Source organism: Gnatocerus cornutus, chromosome 1, assembly GCF_029298725.1.
Source record: "Gnatocerus cornutus isolate USDA-ARS CGAHR chromosome 1, icGnaCorn1.1, whole genome shotgun sequence".
NCBI classification, from domain to species: Eukaryota; Metazoa; Arthropoda; class Insecta; order Coleoptera; family Tenebrionidae; genus Gnatocerus; species Gnatocerus cornutus.
In genome coordinates this window covers 15,599,259-15,623,646 of record NC_142233.1, presented here as the reverse complement: position 1 = coordinate 15,623,646, position 24,388 = coordinate 15,599,259, and the positions used below count along the sequence as shown (strand labels likewise).

At 42.9% G+C, this 24,388-nt stretch overlaps 2 protein-coding genes across 28 annotated transcripts in view; one reads left to right on the top strand and one right to left on the bottom strand.

Annotated features, from left to right (window-relative positions):
- Positions 1-14,293, top strand: part of shot (dystonin-like protein short stop) — a 97,923-nt gene extending 83,630 nt beyond the window's left edge. For 9 of the 26 annotated variants that reach the window (XM_088050017.1, XM_088050027.1, XM_088050022.1 and 6 more), the window contains 18 exons: positions 12-1,853; positions 4,163-4,317; positions 4,451-4,462; positions 4,684-7,095; positions 7,191-7,259; positions 7,385-7,423; positions 7,608-7,682; positions 7,822-8,102; positions 8,150-8,376; positions 8,427-8,544; positions 10,443-10,585; positions 10,951-11,215; positions 11,264-11,390; positions 11,605-11,664; positions 13,161-13,250; positions 13,343-13,381; positions 13,501-13,563; positions 13,628-14,293. In XM_088050017.1, coding sequence (XP_087906143.1) covers positions 12-1,853; positions 4,163-4,317; positions 4,451-4,462; positions 4,684-7,095; positions 7,191-7,259; positions 7,385-7,423; positions 7,608-7,682; positions 7,822-8,102; positions 8,150-8,376; positions 8,427-8,544; positions 10,443-10,585; positions 10,951-11,215; positions 11,264-11,390; positions 11,605-11,664; positions 13,161-13,250; positions 13,343-13,381; positions 13,501-13,563; positions 13,628-13,775 — 6,165 coding nt within the window. In that variant the 3' untranslated portion in view covers positions 13,776-14,293. Of the gene's footprint in view, positions 1-11; positions 1,854-4,162; positions 4,318-4,450; positions 4,463-4,683; positions 7,096-7,190; positions 7,260-7,384; positions 7,424-7,607; positions 7,683-7,821; positions 8,103-8,149; positions 8,377-8,426; positions 8,545-9,030; positions 9,097-9,836; positions 9,995-10,442; positions 10,586-10,950; positions 11,216-11,263; positions 11,391-11,604; positions 11,665-12,930; positions 13,004-13,160; positions 13,251-13,342; positions 13,382-13,500; positions 13,564-13,627 lie in introns of those variants that run through there. The other 17 variants (XM_088050040.1, XM_088050039.1, XM_088050019.1 and 14 more) reach the window with 14 other exon arrangements.
- A 141-nt stretch (positions 14,294-14,434) lies between these two features.
- On the bottom strand, positions 14,435-22,415 carry LOC148180493 (non-lysosomal glucosylceramidase). 2 transcript variants are annotated; one of them, XM_088050042.1, is made up of 10 exons: positions 21,993-22,415; positions 21,851-21,951; positions 21,626-21,806; positions 21,422-21,578; positions 17,904-18,027; positions 17,244-17,850; positions 16,950-17,194; positions 16,633-16,903; positions 14,734-15,169; positions 14,435-14,683 (listed from the first exon to the last, which is right to left on the bottom strand). In XM_088050042.1, the coding sequence occupies exons 1-10, from the start codon at positions 22,136-22,138 to the stop codon at positions 14,495-14,497; spliced, it is 2,457 nt and encodes an 818-aa protein (XP_087906168.1). In that variant the 5' UTR covers positions 22,139-22,415; the 3' UTR covers positions 14,435-14,494. The 2 variants fall into 2 exon arrangements, with proteins under 2 accessions (XP_087906168.1, XP_087906169.1); XM_088050043.1 differs by having other exon boundaries at positions 21,851-21,939; positions 21,993-22,414.
- Between the last annotated feature and the right edge of the window lie 1,973 nt (positions 22,416-24,388).

Genomic DNA, 24,388 nt, shown 5'->3' with positions numbered 1-24,388 from the left:
GTTTTTTTTAGAGCTTGACTGAGGAGATCTCGGGCCGCCAACAAGACGTGGATGGCACCGTCGACGCCGGAGTCGAACTCATGCGCCACATCTCCTCCGATGAAGCTCTCCAATTGAAAGACAAACTCGATTCTCTTCAACGGCGCTACAACGACTTGACTTCGCGCGGGGTTGACTTGCTCAAGCACGCCGAAGACATGCTTCCTCTGGTTCAACAGTTCCACAACAACCACAACCGGTTGGTGGAGTGGATGCAGAGCGCCGAGAGCGTCTTGCAGTCGGCCGAGCCCAACGAAGACGAGATCGCCAGATTAGAAGTCGATCTCCAAGAACTAAGACCTGTCCTGGAGCATATCAACCTCCTGGGGCCGCAGTTGTGTCAAGCGAGTCCTGGGGAAGGTGCGTCTACCATCGAAGGCCTCGTCACCAGAGATAACAGGCGGTTTGAGGCCATCGCCGAGCAGATCCAGCGGCGCGCGGAGAGAATCCACCTCGGGAAACAACGAGCTCTGGAGGTTACCGGCGACATTGACGAACTCCTAGAGTGGTTCAGAGAAGTCGAGGGACAGATAAGAGACGCGGAGAAGCCATCCGCTGAGCCGGATCTGATCCGAGTGCAATTAAAAGAACACAAAGCTTTGAACGATGATATTTCTAGTCAGAAGGGAAGAGTGCGCGATGTGCTCTCCACCGCGAAGAAAGTCCTCCGCGAGAGTCCTCCAAGTGAAGACACGTCGCTCATCCGCGAGAAGATGGAGGATTTGAGAGAGAGCATGGACACCGTGTCCGCGCTGAGCTCTGATCGCCTGGGGATCCTCGAACAGGCGCTGCCACTAGCGGAGCATTTCCACGACACCCACAACGTCCTCACCAACTGGTTGTCGGACATAGAAGAACAGATTTCCATGTTACCCATGCCGGCGATGCGGCCCGATCTCATCGCGCAGCAACAAGACCGCAACGAGATGTTCATCCAGAGCATCAACGACCACAAGCCTCTGGTGGACAAGTTGAACAAGACCGGGGAAGCCCTCATCCGCCTGTGCAACGACGACGACGGCTCGCGTGTCCAAGAACAACTCGACAGCGACAACGCTCGCTACGCCGCGCTTAAACTCGAACTGAGAGAGCGGCAGCTCGCCCTCGAACAAGCTCTTCAGGAGAGCTCGCAGTTCAGCGACAAACTCGAAGGAATGCTGCGAGCGCTTTCGAACACCGCCGACCAAGTCAACAACTTGGATCCGATTTCTGCGCATCCGCCGAAGATCCGCGACCAGATTGACGACAACGACGCCCTCATCGGCGACCTGGACAAGCGCAAGGAGGCCTACGCCGCCGTGCAACGCGCCGCTGACGACGTCATCAGCAAAGCGTCGAACCGCGCCGACCCAGCCATCAAAGACATCAAACGCAAACTCGACAAACTCACCAAGTTGTGGGATGACGTCCAGAAGGCCACTCACGACCGAGGGCGCTCTCTGGACGACACCCTCGACATCGCGCAGAGGTTCTGGAAGGAGTTGCACGCCATCATGGCCACTCTGAAGGACCTGGAGGACTCGCTCATCAGCCAAGAGCCGCCGGCGGTCGAACCCAAAGCCATCCAACAGCAACAAGTCGCGTTGCAGGAAATTAGACACGAGATCGATCAGACGAAACCGGAAGTGGATCAAGTGAGGGCGTCCGGGAAGGATTTGATGAGGTTGTGCGGAGAGCCCGACAAACCGGAAGTGAAGAAGCACATCGAGGATTTGGATAGTGCGTGGGATAACATCACCGGCTTGTACGCCAAGCGCGAGGAGAACCTCATCGACGCTATGGAGAAGGCCATGGAGTTCCACGAGACTTTACAGGCAAGTCTAGATGGCATGTTTCTTGCAGAGAATTTGCCGATTTACAAAGGAGCAATTTTACATGGCAATTTCAATCAATAGATAGCGACACAAATAAATGTCAAAAAATAACTAAAACAAGTTTATTGCTGATGCTCCTACAATTTGTTAACAATCTGACAAATGTGACAGTTTGCAGAGGAATTGCATGAGTTTTAAAAATCAGCATAGTGTAACTTGCTCTGCTGAACGACCAATCAGAAAGCCGTATTTTAAATTTGGCGCCTATAAAAAAATCTCTGCAGGAAAAATTTTCTTAGAATTTCGTTCAACTTCCCCTTATTTTTTTAGTTTTTGTCCAACCTCTCCTTATTTTCTTGTGTTTTCGTCCAACTTCCCCTAATTTCCTTAGGATTTCGTCTAGCTTCTCCTTATTTATTTGAGATTTCGTTTCAACTTCCTTTTATTTTCCTTGATTTCGTCCAAATTCCCCTTATTTCCCTTGATTTTGTATAATGTATCCTCTAATTTTCTTCGGATTTCGTCTAAACTCCCCTTATATTCCTTAGGATTTTGTCGAATTTCTCCTTATTTCTCTTGATTTCGTCTTAATTTCCCTAATTTCCTTAAGATTTCGTCTAACTTCCTCTAATTTCCTTACGATTTCGTTCAACTTTCCTTTATTTCCTTGAGCTTTTGTCCACTCTTTCCTTATTTCCTTATGAGTTCACCAAGTTCCCCTAATTTCCTACTGATTTCGTCCAACTTCCCCTAATTTTCTTAGGATTTCATTTACCTTCCCTTTATTTCCTTTAGATTTCGTCCAATTTCCACTTATTTCCCTTGAATTCGTCTAGATTTCCCTTATTTCTTTTGATTTCGTCCAAGTTCCCCTAATTTTCTTCGCATTTCGTCTAAACTCCCCTAATATTCCTCCGGATTTCATCTAATTTTTCCTTATATTCCTTGATTTCGTCTAAATTCCTTTAATTTTCTTAAGATTTCGTCCAACTTTCTCTAATTTCCTTAGGATTTTGATCAACTTCTCCTTATGTCCTTGAGATTTCGTCCAACTTCTTCTTATTTCCCTTGATTTCGTCTGAATTCCCCTAATTTCCTTGGGATTTCGTCCAACTTCCCCTAATTTCCTTAAAATTTCGTCTAACTTCTCCTAATTTCCTTACAATTTTGTCCAACTTCTCGTTATTTTCTACTGTTTCCTCTAACTTTTCCTAATTTCCTTAGGATTTCATCAATTTCCTCTTATTTTTTTTAGATTTCGTCCAATTTCCCCTCATTTTCCTTGATTTCGTCCAAATGCCCCTAATTTTCTTGGACTTTCGTCCAACCTCTCCTTTATTTTCTTGTGATCTCGTCTAAATTCTCCTGATTTCCTTGGGATTTCGACCAACTTCCTCTTATTTCCTTTGATTTCGTCCAAATTCCCCTTATTTCTCTTGATTTTGTCCAAATTCTCCAAATTTTCTTCGGATTTCGTCTAAACTCCCCTAATATTCCTTCGGATTTCGTCGAATTTCACCTTATTTCTCTTGATTTCGTCTAAATTCCCCTAACTTCCTTAAGATTTCGTCCAACTTCCTCTAATTTCTTTAGAATTTCATTCATCTTCCCGTTATTTTCTTTAGATTTCGTCCAATTTTTCCTCATTTTCCTTGATTTCGTCCAAATCCCCTCATTTCCTTAGACTTTTGTTCAACCTCTCCTTATTTTCTTGTGATCTCGTCTAAGTTTTCCTGATTTCCTTGGAATTTCGTCCAACTTCCAACTTCCCTTTATTTCCCTTGATTTCGTCCAAAATCCCCTTATTTTCCTTGATTTCGTCCAAGTTCCTGTAATTTTCTTCGGATTTCGTCCAAAGTCCCCTAATATTCCTTGGGATTTCGTCGAATTTCCCTTTATTTCCCTTGATTTCGTCTAAATTCCCTTAATTTCCTTAAAATTTTGTCCAACCTCTCGTTATTTCCTTAAGATTTCGTCCAACTTTCTCTTATTTTCCTTGATTTTGTCTGAATTCCCCTAATTTCCTTGGGATTTCGAACAACTTCCCCTAATTTCCTGAGAATTTCGTCCAACTTTTCGTTATTTCCTATGATTTTGTCCAACTTCCTCTAATTTCTTTAGGATTTCGTTCAACTTCCCCTCCAATCTCTCCATATTTCCTTGCGACTTTGTCCAACCTCCCCTTAATATCTTCTGATTTTGTCTAACTTCCCCTGATTTCCCAGGAAAATCCTCATTTCATTCGTTTTGACAGTTTCTGCAACTGTCGCGTGAAATGGCGGTAAATTTGAACAAATCTTCCGTTTCAGAACCTGCTGGAGTTCCTGAAGAAGGCCGAAACCAAGTTCGCGCGCATGGGGCCTTTGGGCACCGACATCGACGCCGTCAAGAAGCAAATCGACCAACTCAAGGACTTCAAGGCCGAAGTCGACCCTCACATGGTGAAAGTTGAGGCTTTGAACAGGTCAGTACTAGTAATATCTTGGTTTTACCATTGAAGTTAAAGTGGAAACATCTTCTCTTACATGTGCTTGAAATTAGACGAGTTAACTAACATTTTTATTATTTTTCTATATTTTCTGTCACGTGGACTACAGGAGTCTTATCAGGCAAGGATACTTTACATATCTGATTGCTAGCCTTTGTGTTAACGCAGCGTCCGAGCATGCTTTGTTTGTCGTTTTGCCCAGGAGGGCCTCCAGCTCAAAGTTTCTGTCTTTCCGTCGCGCTTTCTGCCTTGCTTTACCTCCTTTACCAAACAATTGGATCTTGCTTGCTGATCCAGTTGGTTGGACGTCGTCCAACACCCTCTAATTGCGTTTTTCTTTAGGCAAGCGCAAGAACTCACCGAGCGCACCTCCGCCGACCAGGCCGCCGCCATCAAGGAGCCGCTCTCCGCAGTGAACAAGCGCTGGGACGACCTCCTCAGAGGCATCGTCGAACGCCAGAGACAGCTGGAGAACGCGCTGCTGCGTCTTGGACAGTTCCAGCACGCCCTCAACGAACTCCTCGTGTGGATCGGCAAAACCGACAAGACCCTCGACGAGCTGAAACCCGTCCAAGGCGACCCGCAGATCCTGGAGATCGAACTGGCGAAACTCAAAGTCTTGATCAACGACATCCAAGCGCACCAGACCAGCGTGGACACTTTGAACGACGCCGGGCGGCAGATCATCGAAAGTGGAGAAGGTGAGTGCGAAAACTACTCTTTTGCGGGGTTTAACAGTTCTGCAGGTTCCGACGAGGCGTCCATCACGTTGGACAAACTCAACACGCTCAACACCAAGTGGCGCGCGCTGATGCAGAAGGCCGCGGATCGACAAAGGGAGCTCGAGGATTCGCTCCACGAAGCGCAGAGGTTCAACGCGGAGATCCAGGATTTGTTGTCGTGGCTCTGCGACGTCGATGGGATTATCACCGCGAGCAAACCCGTCGGAGGTCTTCCGGAGACCGCCAGCGAACAACTCGAGCGCTTCATGGAGATTTACAACGAGATTGAAGACAACAGACCCAAAGTGGAGACGGTGTTGGCTCAAGGCCAGGAGTACGTGAAGAAGGGCTCCAATGCCGCGTCGAACCTCCAGCACAACCTCCGCACGTTGAAGCAGCGGTGGGATTCGGTGACGGCGCGCGCTAACGACAAGAAGATCAAGCTGGAGATCGCGTTGAAAGAAGCCACGGAGTTCCACGAGGCTCTCGAGTCCTTCGTGGAGTGGTTGACCAACGCGGAGAAGGTTCTCCAGAATCTGAAGCCCGTCTCGCGAGTCCTGGAGACCATTCAAGTACAAATCGAAGAACACAAAGTGTTCCAGAAGGACGTGAGCGCGCACCGGGAAGTCATGATCGCGCTCGACAAGAAAGGTACTCATTTGAAGTACTTCAGCCAGAAGCAGGACGTCATCCTCATCAAGAACCTCTTGGTGAGCGTGCAACACCGCTGGGAACGAGTCGCGTCGAAATCGGCGGAGCGCACCAGAGCCCTCGACTTGGGGTACAAGGAAGCGAAGGAGTTCCACGACGGGTGGTCGGGACTCATGGGCTGGTTGGACGAGATGGAGGACTCTCTAGATCGTCTTCAATCAGAGTCCGTTGGGAACGACCCCGAAGCCATTAAAAACCGGCTGAAGAAGCACCAGGAGTTCCAGAAGTCCTTGTCGACGAAACAGGGGACCTACGACACCGTGATGAAGTCCGGGAAGGTGCTCAAAGAGAAAGCACCCAAGACCGACGAGACTACCATCAAGCAGATGATGATGGACCTAAAGTCCAAGTGGACCACCGTCTGCAACAAGAGCGTCGACAGACAACGCAAACTCGAGGAAGCTCTGTTGTACTCCGGACAGTTCAAGGAGGCCATCGCCGCACTCCTGCAATGGCTCCAGAAGGTCGAAAAAGAACTCTCGACGGACAGTCCGATCCATGGAGACCTCGACACCGTCAACCACCTGGTGGACCTCCACAAACAATTCGAGAAGGAGTTAGAACGACGCAACGAACAGATGGAGTCGGTCATCCGCACCGGCACTGACATCGAGCGGAAAGCCAGCAAGACCGACGCGGCTCAGATAAGAACTCAACTGACCGAACTGAGCGGCTTGTGGAAGAGCGTCACGAAACTCACCAGGATACGCTCGGACCGCTTGGACGAAGCCCTCCGCGAAGCCGAGCGCCTCCACAAATCCGTGCACATGCTCCTGGAGTGGTTGACGGAAGCCGAGCACCAGCTGCGGTTCGTCGGCAGCACCACCGAAGACGAAGCCACGGCGTACGAACAACTCCAAACGCTGGATAAATTCCGAGCGCAACTCCGAGAGAAAGAACGGGAGAAGAACCAGACGCTGGACTTGGCGCAGAGTGTCTTAGCGAAGGCGCACCCCGACGCCATCAACGTCATCAAGAATTGGATTAAAGTCATCCAGACGCGATGGGAGGAAGTGTCGCAATGGGCGCTACAACGCCACCAGAAGCTCACCGCGCACATGCAGTCCTTGCGCGACCTGGACGAGTGTCTCGAAGAGCTCATCCAGTGGCTGTTAGGGCTGGAGAACACCCTCATCGCGCTCAAGCGGGAGGAACTCCCCATGGACATCCCCACGACCGAGCAGCTCATCGCCGACCACAAGGAGTTCATGGAGAACACGCAGAAGCGACAGGGAGAAGTCGACAGAGTTTGTAAAGCCAGGCAGATCAAAACGGCTACTGTTAAAGAGCCGAAGAAGTTCGTAAAAGGCAAAGGACCCATGTAAGTATGCACCTGGGGGTCTTCATGGTGGTATTCATTTTCTTTGTGTGCTTTTGTGTTTTGCACGTTTAATTATGTGTTGCTCTGTTCACTAGTCGTGGATCACAGCATGATATTCGTGAAACTTCCCCTGATCATTACGGGTCTCTTGGACGCAAACAAAGGTATGTCTGTTCTTTGTCACCACTGCCACGGGATGATTTTAAGTCGCTTTGCGCCGCCGCAAGTCAACTTGAAACCATCCCGCTCGTTTCGTGTAAGCACTGCTTGACGAATCTGTTTTCCTCAGCTTCAAAGGATCCAGAGACCTGCTGTCGCAACGTGGCAGGTTTGCTTCTTCCTCCTTTTGACTAACGGTGGTAGTTACTAACCGCTTGGTACAACCCCATCACCCACTTTAACCCCCCTTGCCACTAACTCTTGTGATTAAGGTGTCGTTAGACGACCACACAGACTGTGGTCCTTTTGTTTTTAGCTAGTTTTGTTGATCGTTGCATGTGCTTTGTCGACAGCCGTTCCAGCCCAGGCCGGGAACTCAGTCCGGATCCCAACTTGCCTTATATCGGGCCAAGGTTCACATCCGGCAGGTACATGTTCATTTAATTCGTCATCCCCATGGAACTAACACACCACAGGTCACACTCTATCAGCCCTGCGACACTAAATCACCCTCATTTTCGTTCCTTCTGTGGTTACCTCCTCCTCATTTGTTCTTTTTTGGTGTAGCGAGCCCGAATTCCGATCGCCGCGCGTCAAGTTCTTGTACGACAAATGGAGACACGTGTGGATGTTGTCGTGGGAGAGACAGCGCGAGCTCCACGACCACCTGGCGTATCTCAAAGAGAAAGAAAAAGCGGATAACTTCTCCTGGGACGACTGGAGGAAGAGGTTCTTGAAGTTCATGAACTACAAGAAGTCGCGCTTGACGGACCTCTTCAGAAAGATCGATAAGGACAACAACGAGTTGATCCCTCGCGAAGACTTCATCGAGGGCATCATCAAGACGAGTACGTCCTCAGTGTCACAATGAAGCCAAACTAACGCTCCGTTTCAGAGTTCGATACTTCACGTCTTGAGATGAAACACGTCGCCGATATGTTCGACCAGGATAATCGGGGTTTGATTGACTGGAAGAAGTTCATTGCGGCGTTGCGACCCGACTGGGAGGAGAAACCGGCGACGGACGCGCAGAAGATCCACGACGAGGTGAAGCGGCTGGTGATGTTGTGCACGTGCCGACAGAAATTCCGCGTGTTCCAAGTCGGGGAAGGGAAATACAGAGTACGTTTTAACCGGTTGGTACTGCGGTGGTACTAAAGTTTTTGTTGCAGTTCGGCGAAAGCCAGAAACTACGTCTAGTGCGGATCCTGCGCAGCACTGTGATGGTGCGCGTAGGAGGAGGTTGGGTGGCACTAGACGAGTTCTTGGTGAAGAACGATCCGTGCCGAGGTAAGTTTCTTATCTTTCTACACCGCGATCAAACGAGGTGGTCAGTCGAGTGGTACTCTATGAACGTATGTCTGGTCTTCAGTCATTCATTTGAGGGTATAAGGATCGAGTTCCGACACGCGTTCGCAAGTTCCAGTCGACTAGATCACTCCGAAACGAACGGAATCTCAGTGGGTTGGGATTCCCCGACAAAACACACAATCAGTAACAAAACAACTGACTACTTATAACATGCTTTGTCCCTTATTGCGTAATGGAGCGATTCAGTAACGTTAATAATCTCTAACATCTAACTACTCCTGAGGACATCATCATGCTTCGTTTATTCTGTTGAACATCCCGACTCGTGCTCGCACGACGTCGCCTCTCATTGTGTTTTCAATACTAATAAAACTTTTGTTTTCCTGTCCGTTCTAACATGTCCCATTCGATAATAATTATTTTGCGCTTCAATTTTATTTCGTTATCATTGTGGCATCACATAAGTTACGTTAGTCTTACCGATACCTCATCCCGACATACCCGATCAGCACGAGCCTTGGTGCCCCCTCGGTAAGCGAATGCACGTGTTTGGTGGTCGACAGAGAGTTTGTTTAGTTTGGGTGCATGTTTTCCATTGACGCAGAAATACACACTTTTATTTGACTCCTCTGTATTTTTAGTTATTGCGGGCCAGGAGCGGGGCAATTTCCAGTGCTCATACCGAAAAATTGCCGTTTTTAGAGTGCTCATACCGAAAAATTGCCGATTTTGTAGAGTGCTCATACCGAAAAATTGCCGTTTTTAGCGTGCTCATAGGGAAAAACTGCCGTTTTTACCCCGCCCCTGCCTGCGTGTTTTGTTAAGTTGGCCGAGTTAGCTGCTCAGTACTGTTTTCACTGTAACATACGCACAGGGAGCGAGACGACGCAGTTCGCGGGGCAATTTCAAGAGCTCATACCGAAAATTTGCCGATTTTGTAGAGTGCTCATACCGAAAAATTGCCGTTTTTAGCGTGCTCATAGGGAAAAACTGCCGTTTTTGCCCCGCTCCTGGCCGCGTGTGTTGTTAAGTTAGCCTAGTTAGCTGCTCAGTACTGTTTTCACTGTAGCATACGCACAGGGAGCGAGACGACGCAGTTCGTTTCGTTCCTGGGTCAGTACCTAGTGCATCCCTTCACGACCTGTTTAGAAGTTTTGCTTATTATGTTTTTTTTTTTTTCAATTCACCTCTTCCTCCTTTACGTTGACTCCGCGCTAACTCTTTTTGTTTGTTAACTCCTTCTCCCCCTTTGTCCCGGACTCCTCACACAGCTAAAGGACGCACGAACATAGAGCTGCGTGAACAATTCATCCTAGCCGACGGCGTTTCGCAAACTATGACCGCGTTCAAGCCCAAAACATCGGCCTCCAGTCCCGCCTCCGGCTCCTCTGCATCATCACTCCGCACTCCTCAAGGGCCAATCACGAAGGTATAAATTGCACAGCATCCTGTCCGAGAAAAAAGCATCGAAAAGTGTAGTGACCACCCTCGATCCCTGTTGGTTGTGGATTTTCAGTGCTTTTTTCGATCTGTATATGTGGTCATGTGCTCACCTCAATTGCATGAGTGTTGCCAGCACGTGACCAATGCTTGGTTGTGGTACGCTTGTTTTAGTGTAGGGGGAGTCACCGCAAGGCGTCGGCGAGGTAAGTGTTTGACCTCAGGAGGTCCGGAATTGTTAAAAAACGACAAAAGGGTCCAAGCATAGTTGATCATATCATTGTCTGTCATCAAACCGGCACTAGTGGCTTGTTATTTTCTGTTCGCACCATCACATTTCCGAGTCGATTTCCGCTCGGTCGAACAGAAGTTCTAGTACACGCTATACACGACTTTCTGAAGGAATGCTATGACATGTTCGCATGTGCGTTGTTTAGCTCACGAACACTTGGCGGAGCTGATGCCCATATTCGAGCAGCTGAGAGCAAAAGGAGAGGTCGGCAATGCATATCCTTTGCATGTTGGTTCTACCGCGGGCCCCACCTTACATTGGGCCCCACCCAACTCTACTTATCACTGGGTAATATACACACCATACACCTCTTGTGTTTGGATTTTGCATGTGCATGCGTGTTCCGCGGTGTTGTTCTCTTTGGTTTACAATCATCAATCATCCGTCGTGAGTAATCACTCAACCCAGATTTTTGTTCTTGATGGGTTGGACAGTCGCCGTTATCGGACCCGAAAAAGACCACCATAAGCTCTTGTATCTCTCCCAAGTCCCCATGGTAGGTATCACGCAGGTAAGACCAAATTACGCTCATTTACTCTGTTCACCCCCTAACCCCCCAGGAGAAGGTAAGACAGGAACCTGTAAGTTCGTAGTTTGCACGTTGCACTCCCCCCTTAGCATTTCCGTGGATCTAACCGCTGGGACTTCTTTAGGTCCGCGAGCGCTCCGCGCGCTCCGTCCCCATGGGCAGCCTCCCCCGCACCAACAAAACCTCGCTTTCGGCGGGAACCCCCGACTCGCTCTCCGACAACGAAAGCGCCACCTTCCGGACGCCGCGGAAACCGTCGTCTTACAGGCCGTCGACGCTGACTCCTGGTGGTTCAAGATCCAACTCGAGACCGGCGTCGAGGACCGGAAGCAGACCTGGGAGCAAACCACCCTCCAGGCACGGCTCGAATCTTTCTCTAGACAGCACAGGTTTGACTTCACCCCCACTTTGGAGGAACTCTAATGGGGTTGTTGCAGATGACGGCACACCGTCGAGGATTCCACGAAGAACCCCCACGTCGTCGTTGAGGAGGCCGCAGAACGGCACGGGGTCTAGGCCCAGGACGCCCACAGGGCTGATTTCACCTGCTAGTCCCGCGGGGAGGTGAGTTTCCAGGGGTTTGACTGAGTAGGGTCAGGGTATTAATTGGGGTTTGGGGGGAAACCCAAATTCCCCAGATCTAGTTCCGTTTCTTAGTCAACTTGCATTTGCTTAACTTTTTGAATGGTAACTAATTAGTAAACGCGAGCATTTACTCTTAATTTTACTAAATTCAGTCAAAAATTTTACTAATACTGGCATGTTCAAACATTGGTAGATCATCCGGCATACCTCGAGCGTCAAGCATACCAACACTAACGACAGTTAGCACCCCAAGGTAAACACTAAAGCGGAAATTGAAGAGGGGGAGGGAGGGAGTGGTGTCTTAGGGGTGTAGGTGTAGGGAGATCTAGTCTCTGTGGGGTAGAAGTGTTGCACGGGTTGCTGAACTAGGGGAAATACCGAACATGGGAATTTGATTTTTATTTTTATCCTGCTCTTCCGAACCTCCAAAAGAAATTCGGTTAATGGTGGTTTGTGTTTTAAGAAGTTCACAATTCGAGAATCATTTTTAGGGCCCGGTGTTGTTGCGGCTTTATTAAAAAAATCGAATCGAAAAACGTCAAATTTCAAATTTCCCGCTCGAAATTTCGAAGTTAGATGCCGAAACTAACCTTACTTTTTAAATTTACAACCTTTGATTTTCTTTTTTATTTGTAAAATAGACGAATTTGCATATGCATCAGACTTAAAAATGACCTCATAACTCCAACTATAAATTTACAAATAAATTAATTGCAATTAGTAACATAATTCGTTCTAATTTTCACAATTTTCTCTGAATTTGGCGGATGATTACAGAATTTACGAGTTCTTGGAAAAAATAGAAGTGTCTATTTTACAATGAGTCTTTCTAAATAATTAATTCTAATTATGGCCCGTGGCTTTAATTTTATTAAATTACACTAATTATCTGAAAAATTTGGTGTTTTTTTTATGTCCAAAACAATAAAATTTACATATAAATCAGACCTAGACGTGATGGCATAACTTCTTCGATAAGTTTACAAATAATTAGTCCAATTAGTAACATAATTCGTTCTAATTTTCTTAATTTTATCTGAATTTTTTTGAAAGAATTACAAAATTAAGAACTACAAAGTTTTTTAAGACCATAAAAGTGTCGATTTTACGGTGAAACTTTGCGTATAATCAATTCTAATTAACGCCATTGGCTCTAATTTTATTAAATTATAATAATCATCTGAAAAATTTGGTTTTTTTATGTTCAAAACAATACACTTTACATATAAATCAGATCTAGAGCTGATGGCATTACTTTTTCGATTATTTTTATAACTAATTAATTCCAAATAGTAACGTAATTCTTTCTAATTTTCTGATTTTTTGGAACGATAACCAAATTAAATTTGATTAAGAAATTAACCAAATTTAATTTGAAAGTTCGGCAGAGCAAAAAAAAAATTCCGTTATTCCTCTATGTTCAGCAACCCGTGGAACACCCTGTACGGTAGCCAACTAAACGGAATAACGCAGTAACCACTAAAGTTGCACTTTTTCATTCTTTTGATTGAACTTTCAGAACAAAACAAACGCAAGGTCAAAAACCGTTCAGGCTAAAGCCACTAGATGACACTTGCGCGGAAAAATAAAAGGTATTCAACAACGTAATAACAAAAGACTAACTGTAAAGTAACGCGGTGCGATCAAGCAGGCACACCGAGCCTCCTTGATCAATTCTCAGTGTAACAAACTAGTTGGTTATCCGGCGTCTTCGCAGCCCTTCCAGTGTTTAATTGTTTTGTGAAACAGGTCACGCATACCTGTGTTCAAAGGGAGCGGCGACGCGGAACTCGAGTCGCCTTCCACGTCCAGCTCTTGCTCTATGTCTCTATCTTCAGGGTAATTTAGCTGTCTGTGCATGCTGAGTGTTGTCTTTCTGTGTTCTCGTTGCTCTCGTTCTCATACTAACTTTCTCTTAATGCTGCTAACAGAACGAAATCTTCGTCGAGCAGATCGAGAATCCCCGTTAGGTAAAAGAGCACTGTTCTGTCGTTTTCTGGCTTTCCCGGCACGTTTTTCTTTACGTATTGCTGTTGTTGAATGATTTTGTAACATAACTAACGGCATGTCTCTGATGTGTTTTAACCAGGAGTACGAGCAAACCACGACAAGTGACAATCGGTAACGCTCCGACGTTACGGACAGCGGCGAGGTAATTAACACTTTAACCCTCAGAAGGGGGCAATTCGCTTGTTTTACCCCCTTTTTCTGTGCAGGACAAGAACACCGTCCGGTTCCAACACCCCCGTTCCTGCCGGACAGCAAACCGCCGTGTCGAAGCTGTTGCGCAAACCTACCGGCGCGGCCGACACGCCGACGAGTCAAACGAAGAAGACCAAGGAACGGGAGCCTTTTAGACTTTAGTTAATTTTAGGGTTTAACTTATTCCAGAATTATGACTAATGACTGACACGTAGGATTACGTTCATATTTTTGTATGAAAGAAACCGAAGATGCGTGCGCGGGATTGAAAATCGCCAGTTTTGATCCCGCGCGCTGAGGGTCTTCGGTTTGTTGCAAAGTTCACGTTAAAGCGCAGACGAATTGGTTATTTATGTGGGAAACACATACGTATCGTGTTTATTGCCATAGTTTGCAAAGTTTGAATTGTTTTGGCTATTTTTTATTTGTTGAATATGATGGGTATAAGTGGGACCAGTTTTGTGGCGATTTTTTTGCTTTACTTAGTGAACATTTATTGATTTATTACTACTAACGTTCTTATTGTATTCATATTTTAGTACTAAAGAGTCGCTAATAATGTGTGATTACCATATACGCCTTTCTTTTATATATCGCCAGTATGAAAGAACGGATCAGTCAATATTGTAACTATATTAATTAAATTTGTTGTATACTATATAATAAACTAATTTTTTTAACTCCGAGTTTCACTACCCAATGCCCAATGCCCAATGCCCGGTGGTAGAGGGACCGCTTCTGCGGTTTTAAGCCCAATACCCAATGCCCATTGCCCGCTGGTTGAGGGACCGCTTCCGCGGTTTTAAGCCACTCGACCACACTTCATTTTAGAACCCAAATTTATTTAATCAACTGTTAAGTAACAAAGTAACGTGCTCCCTTCACTTCCTCTTCTTGTGGTCATCAATGGCCAGTTGCATGGACCAAATGCTCAGCGGCCTCATGTACCCCACAGCCCGGTAAAACTTCGTATCGTACAGAGCCTCCGGAGTCTCAAAGGCAAGCCCAAATCGTTCGTGCATCGACTTAAACATCCCTCCGGCCGTTTGGAAGCCTTCCTTCCGCATCCCCTGAAACAAACCCTCTCGATTTCCTCCCATCCACCACACAGCTGTTTTACCTCATGTATCATACAGGCGGCAAGGGCGTACGTCACTCCAGTCCACACTTCTTGGCTCTGAATGGTAAATCTGTCCATTTTACCATTAATGAAACCATTGACGGCCCCCAGGCGCCCGTTGCAGAAGGATTGTACGTTGTTTTCGAAGATGGTTTTGAGGGTGGTTTTCACGCGGTCTTCTGGAAATACCTCGTAGTTGTAACCGGCGCTTCGCAAGTACCAGTGGCCGCACAACTGGTCCGCCATGATGGAGTGACATTCGTCAGGGGAACAATCGAAGTTGTAGCATTGGCCGTTCCAGAGCTTGCTTTCATAGGCTTGTTTTCCTTTGTTTAATAGGGTTTGGTACTTCTTTTTGTCGTCGGGTTTTCCGAGGGCGTCTGCGATTTTGGTCATGGCGAACAGGGCGGCGAGCCACAGACCGCCGCAGTAGGCACTGGAAAGGAGGAAGCTTGTTGTCAAAAACCTAACTATGTAGTGATGTTTAAGAAATTTCGCTTTGATGCTTTACATACCTACCTTGTTTTGTAAATGCGCACTATGTTTTTTTACACAGCCGTACGATTGGCAAGTTTTGATTTTGTTTTGTTTTTCTTGAGTGGAGAATATTTTGAATCGAAAGTCTTTGTGATGAGCCGATATAAACCAAAATTCACCAGTCAAAGTCGGCAGAGGGCCAAATTTTTGAAGGTTCGAAAATATCGCTCCTCCGTTTCTCGGAAACTGAGACAGATAGAAAGATGCGGTTTTCACCATCGTTTTTCTCGCATTTTGTTTGCTAAAAATTCGTTCTTAGATTTTCCGAAAGTCATTTTTTTTCGAAAAATAACCTATATACCCTTTTGGCTCCATTTCTCGCTTATTGTTGCAGCAAACGTGCGGTATTGGGTCTCATTGTACGCAGAATTTCACGCGGATTCCAAATCCGGGCTCAAAATCAAAATACGACAACAAGTAACTGAGTTTTGGGGAATCAAATTTCGGATAGTGAATTTTCAATTCCGAAATTAGTTCCTCAATATCTTCGAAACTACGACAGATAGAAAGAAACGATCTGCGCCATCATTTTTCTTGCGCTTTTCTTTTTTAGAATTCGCTCCCAAATATGCAAAATTCGATGATCGATTTTTTCGCGAAAAAAAAAAAGTAGAAAATTTCTGAATTTTTCGTTTTTTTGACCGCCACTCGTAAACCATTTGACCTTCCGATCTGAGATTTGGCCAGTTGGTAGATTTCGAGCTCCTCTTTCGATTGATGTCTAACTCAAAGGCATTCAACGTTGTTTTCGGCCTGAAAAAGTGCCTTGAAAATCTACCTTGGAAATCACTCTTGAAAATAGTTTTTGGTCAGCGTCTCCTTTATTTGTAAAGCAAATTTACAATGCTGCTCATTTAACGCAGAATCTCACGCTGAATCCAAATCTGTCTTCATTTTTTCCATACGTCAACAAATAACTGAGTTATGCCCGATTAAAATTTTGGGCCAAATTTTTGAAGATTCGAAATATCTTTGGTCTATATCTCGGAAACTACAACAGATGGAGAGATGTGGTTTTCGGCATCGTTTTTCTCGCATTTTGTATGCTAAGAATTCACTATTCAATTTTCCGAAACTCGAAAATTTTATTTTTTCAAAAAAACATGTATACCTTCTTCACTCGATTTCTCGCCTATTTTTGCAGCAAACTTGCGTTATTAGGTCTCATTGTACGCAGAATTCCACGCGGATTTCAAATCCGTGCTCAAAGTCCACGTTTGATAACAAATAACGGAGTTATTGAATCCACGGCTGTGTAAAAAAACATAGTGCGCATCTACAAATTCATTTTTTTGTTGCTGACTGTCCATATTTCCGCCAAATTTCTTCCAGATTGCTAACCTACAACGAAACAGTCATTACCTAGACCCCGTCATAATCCAAGTATCGAAAGTCTGGTCCGGACTCCCGGAATTCTCAATCAGACCATCACCATCCACATCAAACTCTTCACTTTTCTGCATGACCGTGTGGCACGCATCGTACATATCCCTCAAATACTGCAAAGATCCCTCATCTAGGCCATTGAGGAAGGCGTCCCGGAAAACTTGCAGGACAAACTTCGAGTTCAAGTCCCTCCAGAGACTCACATCGTGAATTGGGTACGAGTTGAGGAGAATAAACGGCTCTTCACCTAATGAAACAGTAGAAGTACCACTCCCCCAAGTACCTCATCTTACCGGGATCCCCAATATCGTGCGGTACTGTATTAGGTACCTTCCGTTCAACCACCGCCCCATCGTACAACATCCTCACTCTATCAGGAATCTCCGCGAAGATCGCGTCCCTCATATCGTACTGAAGTACCGCCTGCAAATGCGGCCAGTTCAGAACGAAAGCGTACGACGCGTAAAAGTGCACGTCGTAAGTGTTGTACATGCGGTACTCGTGCCCCTCCAGCAATGCGAAGTTGCCAAACTCCAGTCTAGGGAAGAGTTAAGAATTCAGGGGATTTAGAAGTACCACCACCGTACCGTGGGTCCGTTTTGGGGAGTTTCTTCGCGTCGCTTTCATCCAGTACCACCCAGACAGCTCCCCCGTCGCTGACGAAGTACGTTTCGTTGAAAATCGCCGACTTGTACCAATCGGGGAGGTCGGCGTCGTCGAGAACCGGGCGCTGCCAAGCTTCGATCTTCTCCTCCCAGGTGTTGAAGTTGTCAAATCCGTACTGCGCCATCCGCAGACCGGCGTTGTCCTTACCGAAGTACTTCGTGTAGAACCGCCCGTATTTCCTCTGTTTCTTCGGGAACTGCACCACCGGCATGTCCCACACGAGGCTCATTTCCGTGTTGACACTCTTGTTTGCTGGGATGGTGGTTTTGACAGCCACCCCGCACCCCATTTCCCCGAAGATCTGCCCGGAGTTCTTGTCGGAAATCTTGTCGAAGCACCCGTTGGTTTTCAGTTGCGACCAAGGGTCGAGTCCGGAGGAATTGGGGTCGAAGTACAGACACTTCGACACGTCGGTTTCAGGGGTGGTTTTGGCTGAGAGAATGTAGGAGCACTGGGTGCTGTCGATGGTGTGGTAAAGGACGACGCCTTCGGCGTCACCGACTGAGAAGGCTTTAGAGCTGCAGATTGCTGGAAAAAGTGGGAGGTTATAAAGAAGAGGTGTTGCAGGGGTGGTTTTTTACATGCGCGGTCCACAGATTTGTTGCCGATGCCGTTTTTGAAAGTGAAGGCGATCGTCACCGTGCGGTCTTCGGATGAGGTGTTTTTGATGGTCCAGGCGAAGATGGCGCACGGCAGGGAGCTGTCCTGGAATTGAGGGAAGGGTCAGGGGCGGGCGAATTATCCCACAGGAGATGCCCCGCGTTGGGCGCCAATCAATAATTAACATATTCTAGGTGTTATTTGTCAATTGTTTTTTCGAGGCTACTAAATTAGAGAACGGAGTCATGGCCTGCCTATTTCTTTTAATGATCAGTAAAGATAGCATGATTGAGAGAGACAGAGAAACAGTGGTGCCCAAATTGTTTTGGAGGTTAAAATCATTTGATTGTCATTAAGTGTAAAGCACCCTTGATGAATTTCATTATTACTGTCACTTTTGACAGAATTAATTGACATTTGCACGTCAAATTGACAGTAATGTGTTGACTACACTTAAATTTCCAAATGGGTAAAAATAATTTAAATGAATTTAAGTTAATCTCGTAATTAATGTGACGATTGCTGACGTTTGATTGGCGTAAAAATGATCACATGTCACTTCAACATGATGTTAAGTACAAGGTGTTTATAAATGTTTCTAACATCAAGGGTGGCTATGAAATGTCAAAGAAATTTGCCGTTCATTACAAATGTGAGTTTTCGATTTTTCAACTGACATTTGCAGTTAACCTTAAACATGGAACAAAGTAAGTTTTGAGAAATAAACTTTTCTAGCTGTGATTTAAAACCTGAAAATCAAAAACTTGGACACAAAACTGTAACTATAACGTCATTGATGTAAGTAACTTCATAAATAATTTTTAAGATTGTTATATTCACTATGAAAACAAAGCGGCAAAATAGCACACGGCAGGAATTCCAGAGCCATTCTTGATGCTAGAAACATTTATAAACACCTTGTATTTAATCAAAATTAAAGATTTAGCTGACAAATCAACGAATGCCAAGCCCCGTTTACTCAGCACATCATACAATGGCGGCCAAAATAAAGCGGTACAAATCTTGGAACACATTTTTCAAAAATTGAGATGTGTAAAACAGGCTTTCGAAGTAAACATAATGATCAATCAAATCTTAGACCACATTTTTCAAGAATTGACCTGTGTAAAACAGGCTGTCGAAGTGATCAATCAAACTTTGGACCACATTTTTTAAAAATTGCGCTGTGTAAAACAGGCTTTCAAAGTAGGCAAAATGATCAATCAAATCTTGGACCACATTTTTCAAAAATTGAGCTGTGTTAAAAAGGCTTTCAAAAAAGACATAATGATCAATCAAATCTTGGAGAACACATTTTTCAAAAATTGACCTGTGTAAAATAGGCTTACGAAGAAGGCATAATAATCCATCAAATCTTGGACCACATTTATCAAGAATTAAGCTATGTAAAACAGGCTTTCAAAGTAGGCATAATGATCAATCAAATCTTGGTCCACAATTTTCAAAATTGAGCTGTGTAAAACAGGCTTTTAAAGTAGGCAAAATAATCAATCAAAATCTTGGCCCACATTTTTCAAAAATTGAGCTGTGTAAAACAGGCTTTCAAAGTAGGCATAATGATGAATCAAATCTTGGAGAACACATTTTTCAAAAATTGGGCTGTGTAAAACAGGCTTTTAAAGTAGGCATAATGATGAATCAAATCTTGGAGAACACATTTTTCAAAAATTGAACTATGTAAAACAGGCTTTCATAGTAGGCATAATAATCAATCAAATCTTGGTCAACATTTTTCAAAATTTGAGCTGTGTAAAACAAGCTTTCAAAGAAGGCATAATAATGAAGCTTGACCCACTTTTTTTTAAATTTGAGCTGTGTAAAACAGACTTTCGAAGTAGGCACAATGATCAATCAACGTATTTTGAAAGTTAAAAGCTGAATTGCCTAAACTTACATATTTGAAACCTGAAACATAACAAGAGTTTGTCAAATTATGAATCCTGACAGATTAAACCTATTTTAGTTCTAAGAAACCCACAAACCTTTGGGTTGGAAACCTGAGAAACCTAAACCCAAAAATTGAAGAAAATTTTGAATTGTGAAACCTAAATGTGCTAGAAATTTCAATTTTACTTGGCAATGTTTAAAATTTGAAGCCTGAAATCCTAAATTCCACAACTTCCATAGGAAAAAACAAACTTTTAAAACCTACGTAGAAGGTTCAGAGCTGTTAAACCTGAAAACCAAATGGACAAACTTTGAGGTTTGAAACCTGAAATGTAATTTAAAAGTTAAAACCTGAATTTGTCGAAACTTACGTATTTGAAACCTTAAACCTAACGACATTTTGCCAAATTATGAAGCCTAATAGATTATGCTAAAAGTTAATTTAGTTGTACTAAAGCACAACCTAAGAGAAACTTTTGGGTTTGAAACCTCACAAACCTTAAACATCAAATTGAGTGGACATTCGCAAGCTGAATCGACTGTACAAAACCTCAATTGTGATCAAAGACAAACGGACTTAACTGTCAAATTAATGTCAAGATTTTCGCAAAATGTATAAAGCCCTACTGTGAAGAGTTTTTTCACTACTAGCTTGAGAACATGTCATTCTGTCATCTTACGAACTGTGAAATTAAATTTCTCTCCTACTAGTAGACAACGAAAAGCCTATTTTGCCTACATTAAGCCAAATATTTAGTTTTATCATCTATGCGTCAAAAATACACTTATATATCATATACAAAGTTGGCTCTGGAATTCCTGCAATGCCCTATTTTGCCGCTTTGTTTTCATAGTGAACATACAAGGTGTTTATAAATGTTTCTAGCATCAAGGCTGGCTTAGGATTTCTTGCGATGCACCATTTTGCCACTTTGTTTTTATAGTGAATATAACTATCTTGAAAATTATTTATGTCACTAACGTCATCGACATTTCAGTTAAGGTAATTTTGTGAAGAAGTTTATGATTTTCAAGTTTCAAACTAGAACAGTTTTTGCAAAACTTATTTTTCTATGATTTTTATGATTGAGGCTAACTACAAATGTCAGTTGAAAAATTCAATCCCACATTTGTAATGAGCGGCATTTTTTTTGAGATTTCATAGCCACCCTTGATACTAGACTCATACGTGTTATTAATTAAAAGTAAATATACAGAGTGGCCCAATATCTCTGTTATTTGTGAACGGATTTGAATAAAATTTTAAACGCAGATTATTGAATACGTTAGGCTTAATTTGACGTTAATTAAACTATTTCAACGTTAAAAAGGGAATTTCAGCCACCTTTTTAATGGGTAAATTTATTCAGAATGCTTACTATAACGTTAAGTTTCCGCTTTAAAAAAATTAGTCGATTTTGCCATGACACAGTAATTTTCTTGAAACAATGATAAGCCAAGAAAAGTGCAATAAACATGACAGACTAATTAATCATAGACACACGTCTATCAGTCCAAAGGTGACTATGACGCTAATCAGTATTGCCATTATCTCGTTAAAAACGCAGCCAACTGTCATAAAATACCGCACCTTATAATTATGAGGAATCACCGGGCTAATCTGCCGACAAGTCAACATCACCCCATATTTAGATAAATCGTATTCAGTCCACGCTCTAGGATACAGCCCTGTATAAAAACACTCTGAGCCATCAATTAAACTTTCCCAACTCTTCAAACTCTTCTTCCTACAAATTCAATTGTAAAACACGGAAATCTGCGTGAAAACACTCACGGAAATGTAGACAACAGACTCTGGAAAATCGTCTCAGAGTTCCCATTCTTCACAGTCACTATAAATTGGTTTGCATCGACTGTCTCGTACTCGTACAGCCCCGGGCGAAGTTGAAACCGACAGAATTCTCCCCTGAAGCCTCGTCCGATGGTCCCGCACCCCACACCCCCAATTGGGACCCCTAAAACGCACTTGAAAACTGTCTTTGGTTCGCAGTTTTCTCACCATAAATTGTCTGCGCCTGAACGGTGTGAAGATAGTCCATTACGATGGATTTCCGCGTTATTTTGTACTTGACGTAGTACCAAATGTACCTTAAAACGATACTTCAGACGAAACCTCGATTTAACCTCAAAATTGTACTTACCTCAAAATTAAAGGGAAAAGGGCCCATATTTGTCGGAAAGTCGGCCGGTAGTTCTGGGAGCGGCGTTCCGGGAATGTGTGGTTTAAATTCACTTTGAATCCGTATTTGGGCGGTTGTGTTTTGAATTTTTCGGTTTTGAGTGTCATGATTGACAGCACTGGGGAAAACACGTGACAGGTGACAGGTGAGGAACGATGTTATCAAATAACTAGAGGGAGCACAACTGCGGTTCGGTATAAGAAGTGAAGCCAAGATGGTGGGGGTGTTTTATTGCAAGCTTCAATCAAGTAAATAATTTTGTTTAGGATACAACGAGGAACGAAAAAAGTGAGATAAGCCTCAGTAGTAAATCAACAGATTAATTTTCACCCACAAATATCCAACAAGTTTTTATCCGACACTGTAAACTTGTTTTTTTGTAAGTCGTTACCTGTCGAACCAATTAGTTTTGAAAACAATTTAATGCACTTGAACTATTTTTTGTAAGTGCATATTATCCAGTCACTTAGTTCGAAGTTGTTATTAATAGTTGGCAACGTGCGATTGTAAACAATAGAGTTTGAACACTAATTGATAGAACTGTACATTTTTTGTTCTTAACTTTCCTTCTGCTTTTGAGAAGATTTTGGGTGAAACAATTTTAAGAGGCCCAAGAATGAAATTTTGAGGCGTTACTATTTTTGACACGCAAATTCCACGACCAGAAACAGATTTTCTAAAAAAAAATTTGTTTAAGACGAACTAAAAATTTCCATTATTTTAGACAAAATTTTGTATTTTCGCTAATTTTCGGATTACAAGAATGAAATTTGCAGGCGTTACTACTTCTGGCACGTGTATTACTTTTGCCAAATATCAAAATTCTAGGACTAGAAACAGATTAAAAAAAAAATATTTTAATTAATTTAGGAGGAACTAAAAATTTCCAACATTTAGACAAACTTTTGTATTTTCGCTAGTTTTCGGAATACAAGAATGACATTTGGAGGCGTTACTACTTTTGATACTTTTATAATTTCTACCAATTACCAAAATTTCAGGACCAGAAACAGATTTTCTATTAAAAAATTATTTTAGGACGGATTAAAAATTTTCAAAAATTTATACTTATGGCTTTAGCTCTGCTAGGTTTGGTAATAGAGCAATCACATTTATGGAGATTTTTGTTCTTAACATACTTATTAAATGCAGAAAATTGCACAATTATAAACCAAAACAGATCAATTTTAGAAATTTTTATTTTTTGATGAACCAAAAATTAAAAAAATATATATATTTATGGCTCTAGTTCTGTTAGGTTTGGTAGTGCAGCAATAAAATTTAGGAAGATTATTCGTCTTAGACGACTTATTAATTACTGTGTCAAATTAGAAAAATTTACAGCGCAAGAAATAGAATTTAGGAATTTTTACTTTTTTTTCACAATTCTTAGAAATTTTGAAAATTTTGTGTTTTTGGTTCTAATTTTGTCAATTTTAGCACTAGAACATTCGAATTTATGGAGATTATTGTTTTTTCCATATTTTTGTTACATGTACAAAATTGCAAAATTATAAACCAAAACAGACCAATTTTAGAAATTTTTATTTTTAGACGAACCAAAAATTTCCAAAAAATTTATATTTACGGCTCTAGTTCTGTTAGTTTTGGCAACAGAGCAATGAAATTTATAGAGATTATTCTTCTTAGCAGTCTTATTTACTTTGTCGAATTACAAAATTCTACAGCGGAAGGAACAAAATTAAAAATTTTCAACTAGAAATTTCGAAAATTTTGCAGATTTGGCTCTAATATTGTCAATTTTGGCACTGGAACAATAAAATTTATGGAGATTAATGTCCTTAACATACATATTAAATGTACAAAATTGCAAAATTATAAACCAAAACAGACCAATTTTAGAAATTTTTATTTTTAGACGAACCAAAAATTTCCAAAAAAATTATATTTACGGCTCTAGTTCTGTTAGTTTTGGCAACAGAGCAATGAAATTTATAGAGATTATTCTTCTTAGCAGTCTTGTTTAGTGTGTCAAATTACAAAATTCTACAGCGGAAGGAACAAAAATAAAAAATTTTAACTAGAAATTTCGAAAATTTTGCGTATTTGGCTCTAATATTGTCAATTTTGGCACTGGGACAATAAAATTTATGGAGATTAATGTTCTTAACATACATATTAAATGTACAAAATTACAAAATTATAAACCAAATGAGACCAATTTTAGAAATTTTTATTTTTAGACGAACCAAAAATTTCCAAAAAATTTATATTTATGGTTCTAGTTCTGTTAGTTTTGGCAGTAGAGACATGAAATTTATGGAGATTATTCTTCTTAGCAGTCTTATTTACTGTGTCAAATTACAAAATTCTACATCGGAAGAAACAAAATTAAA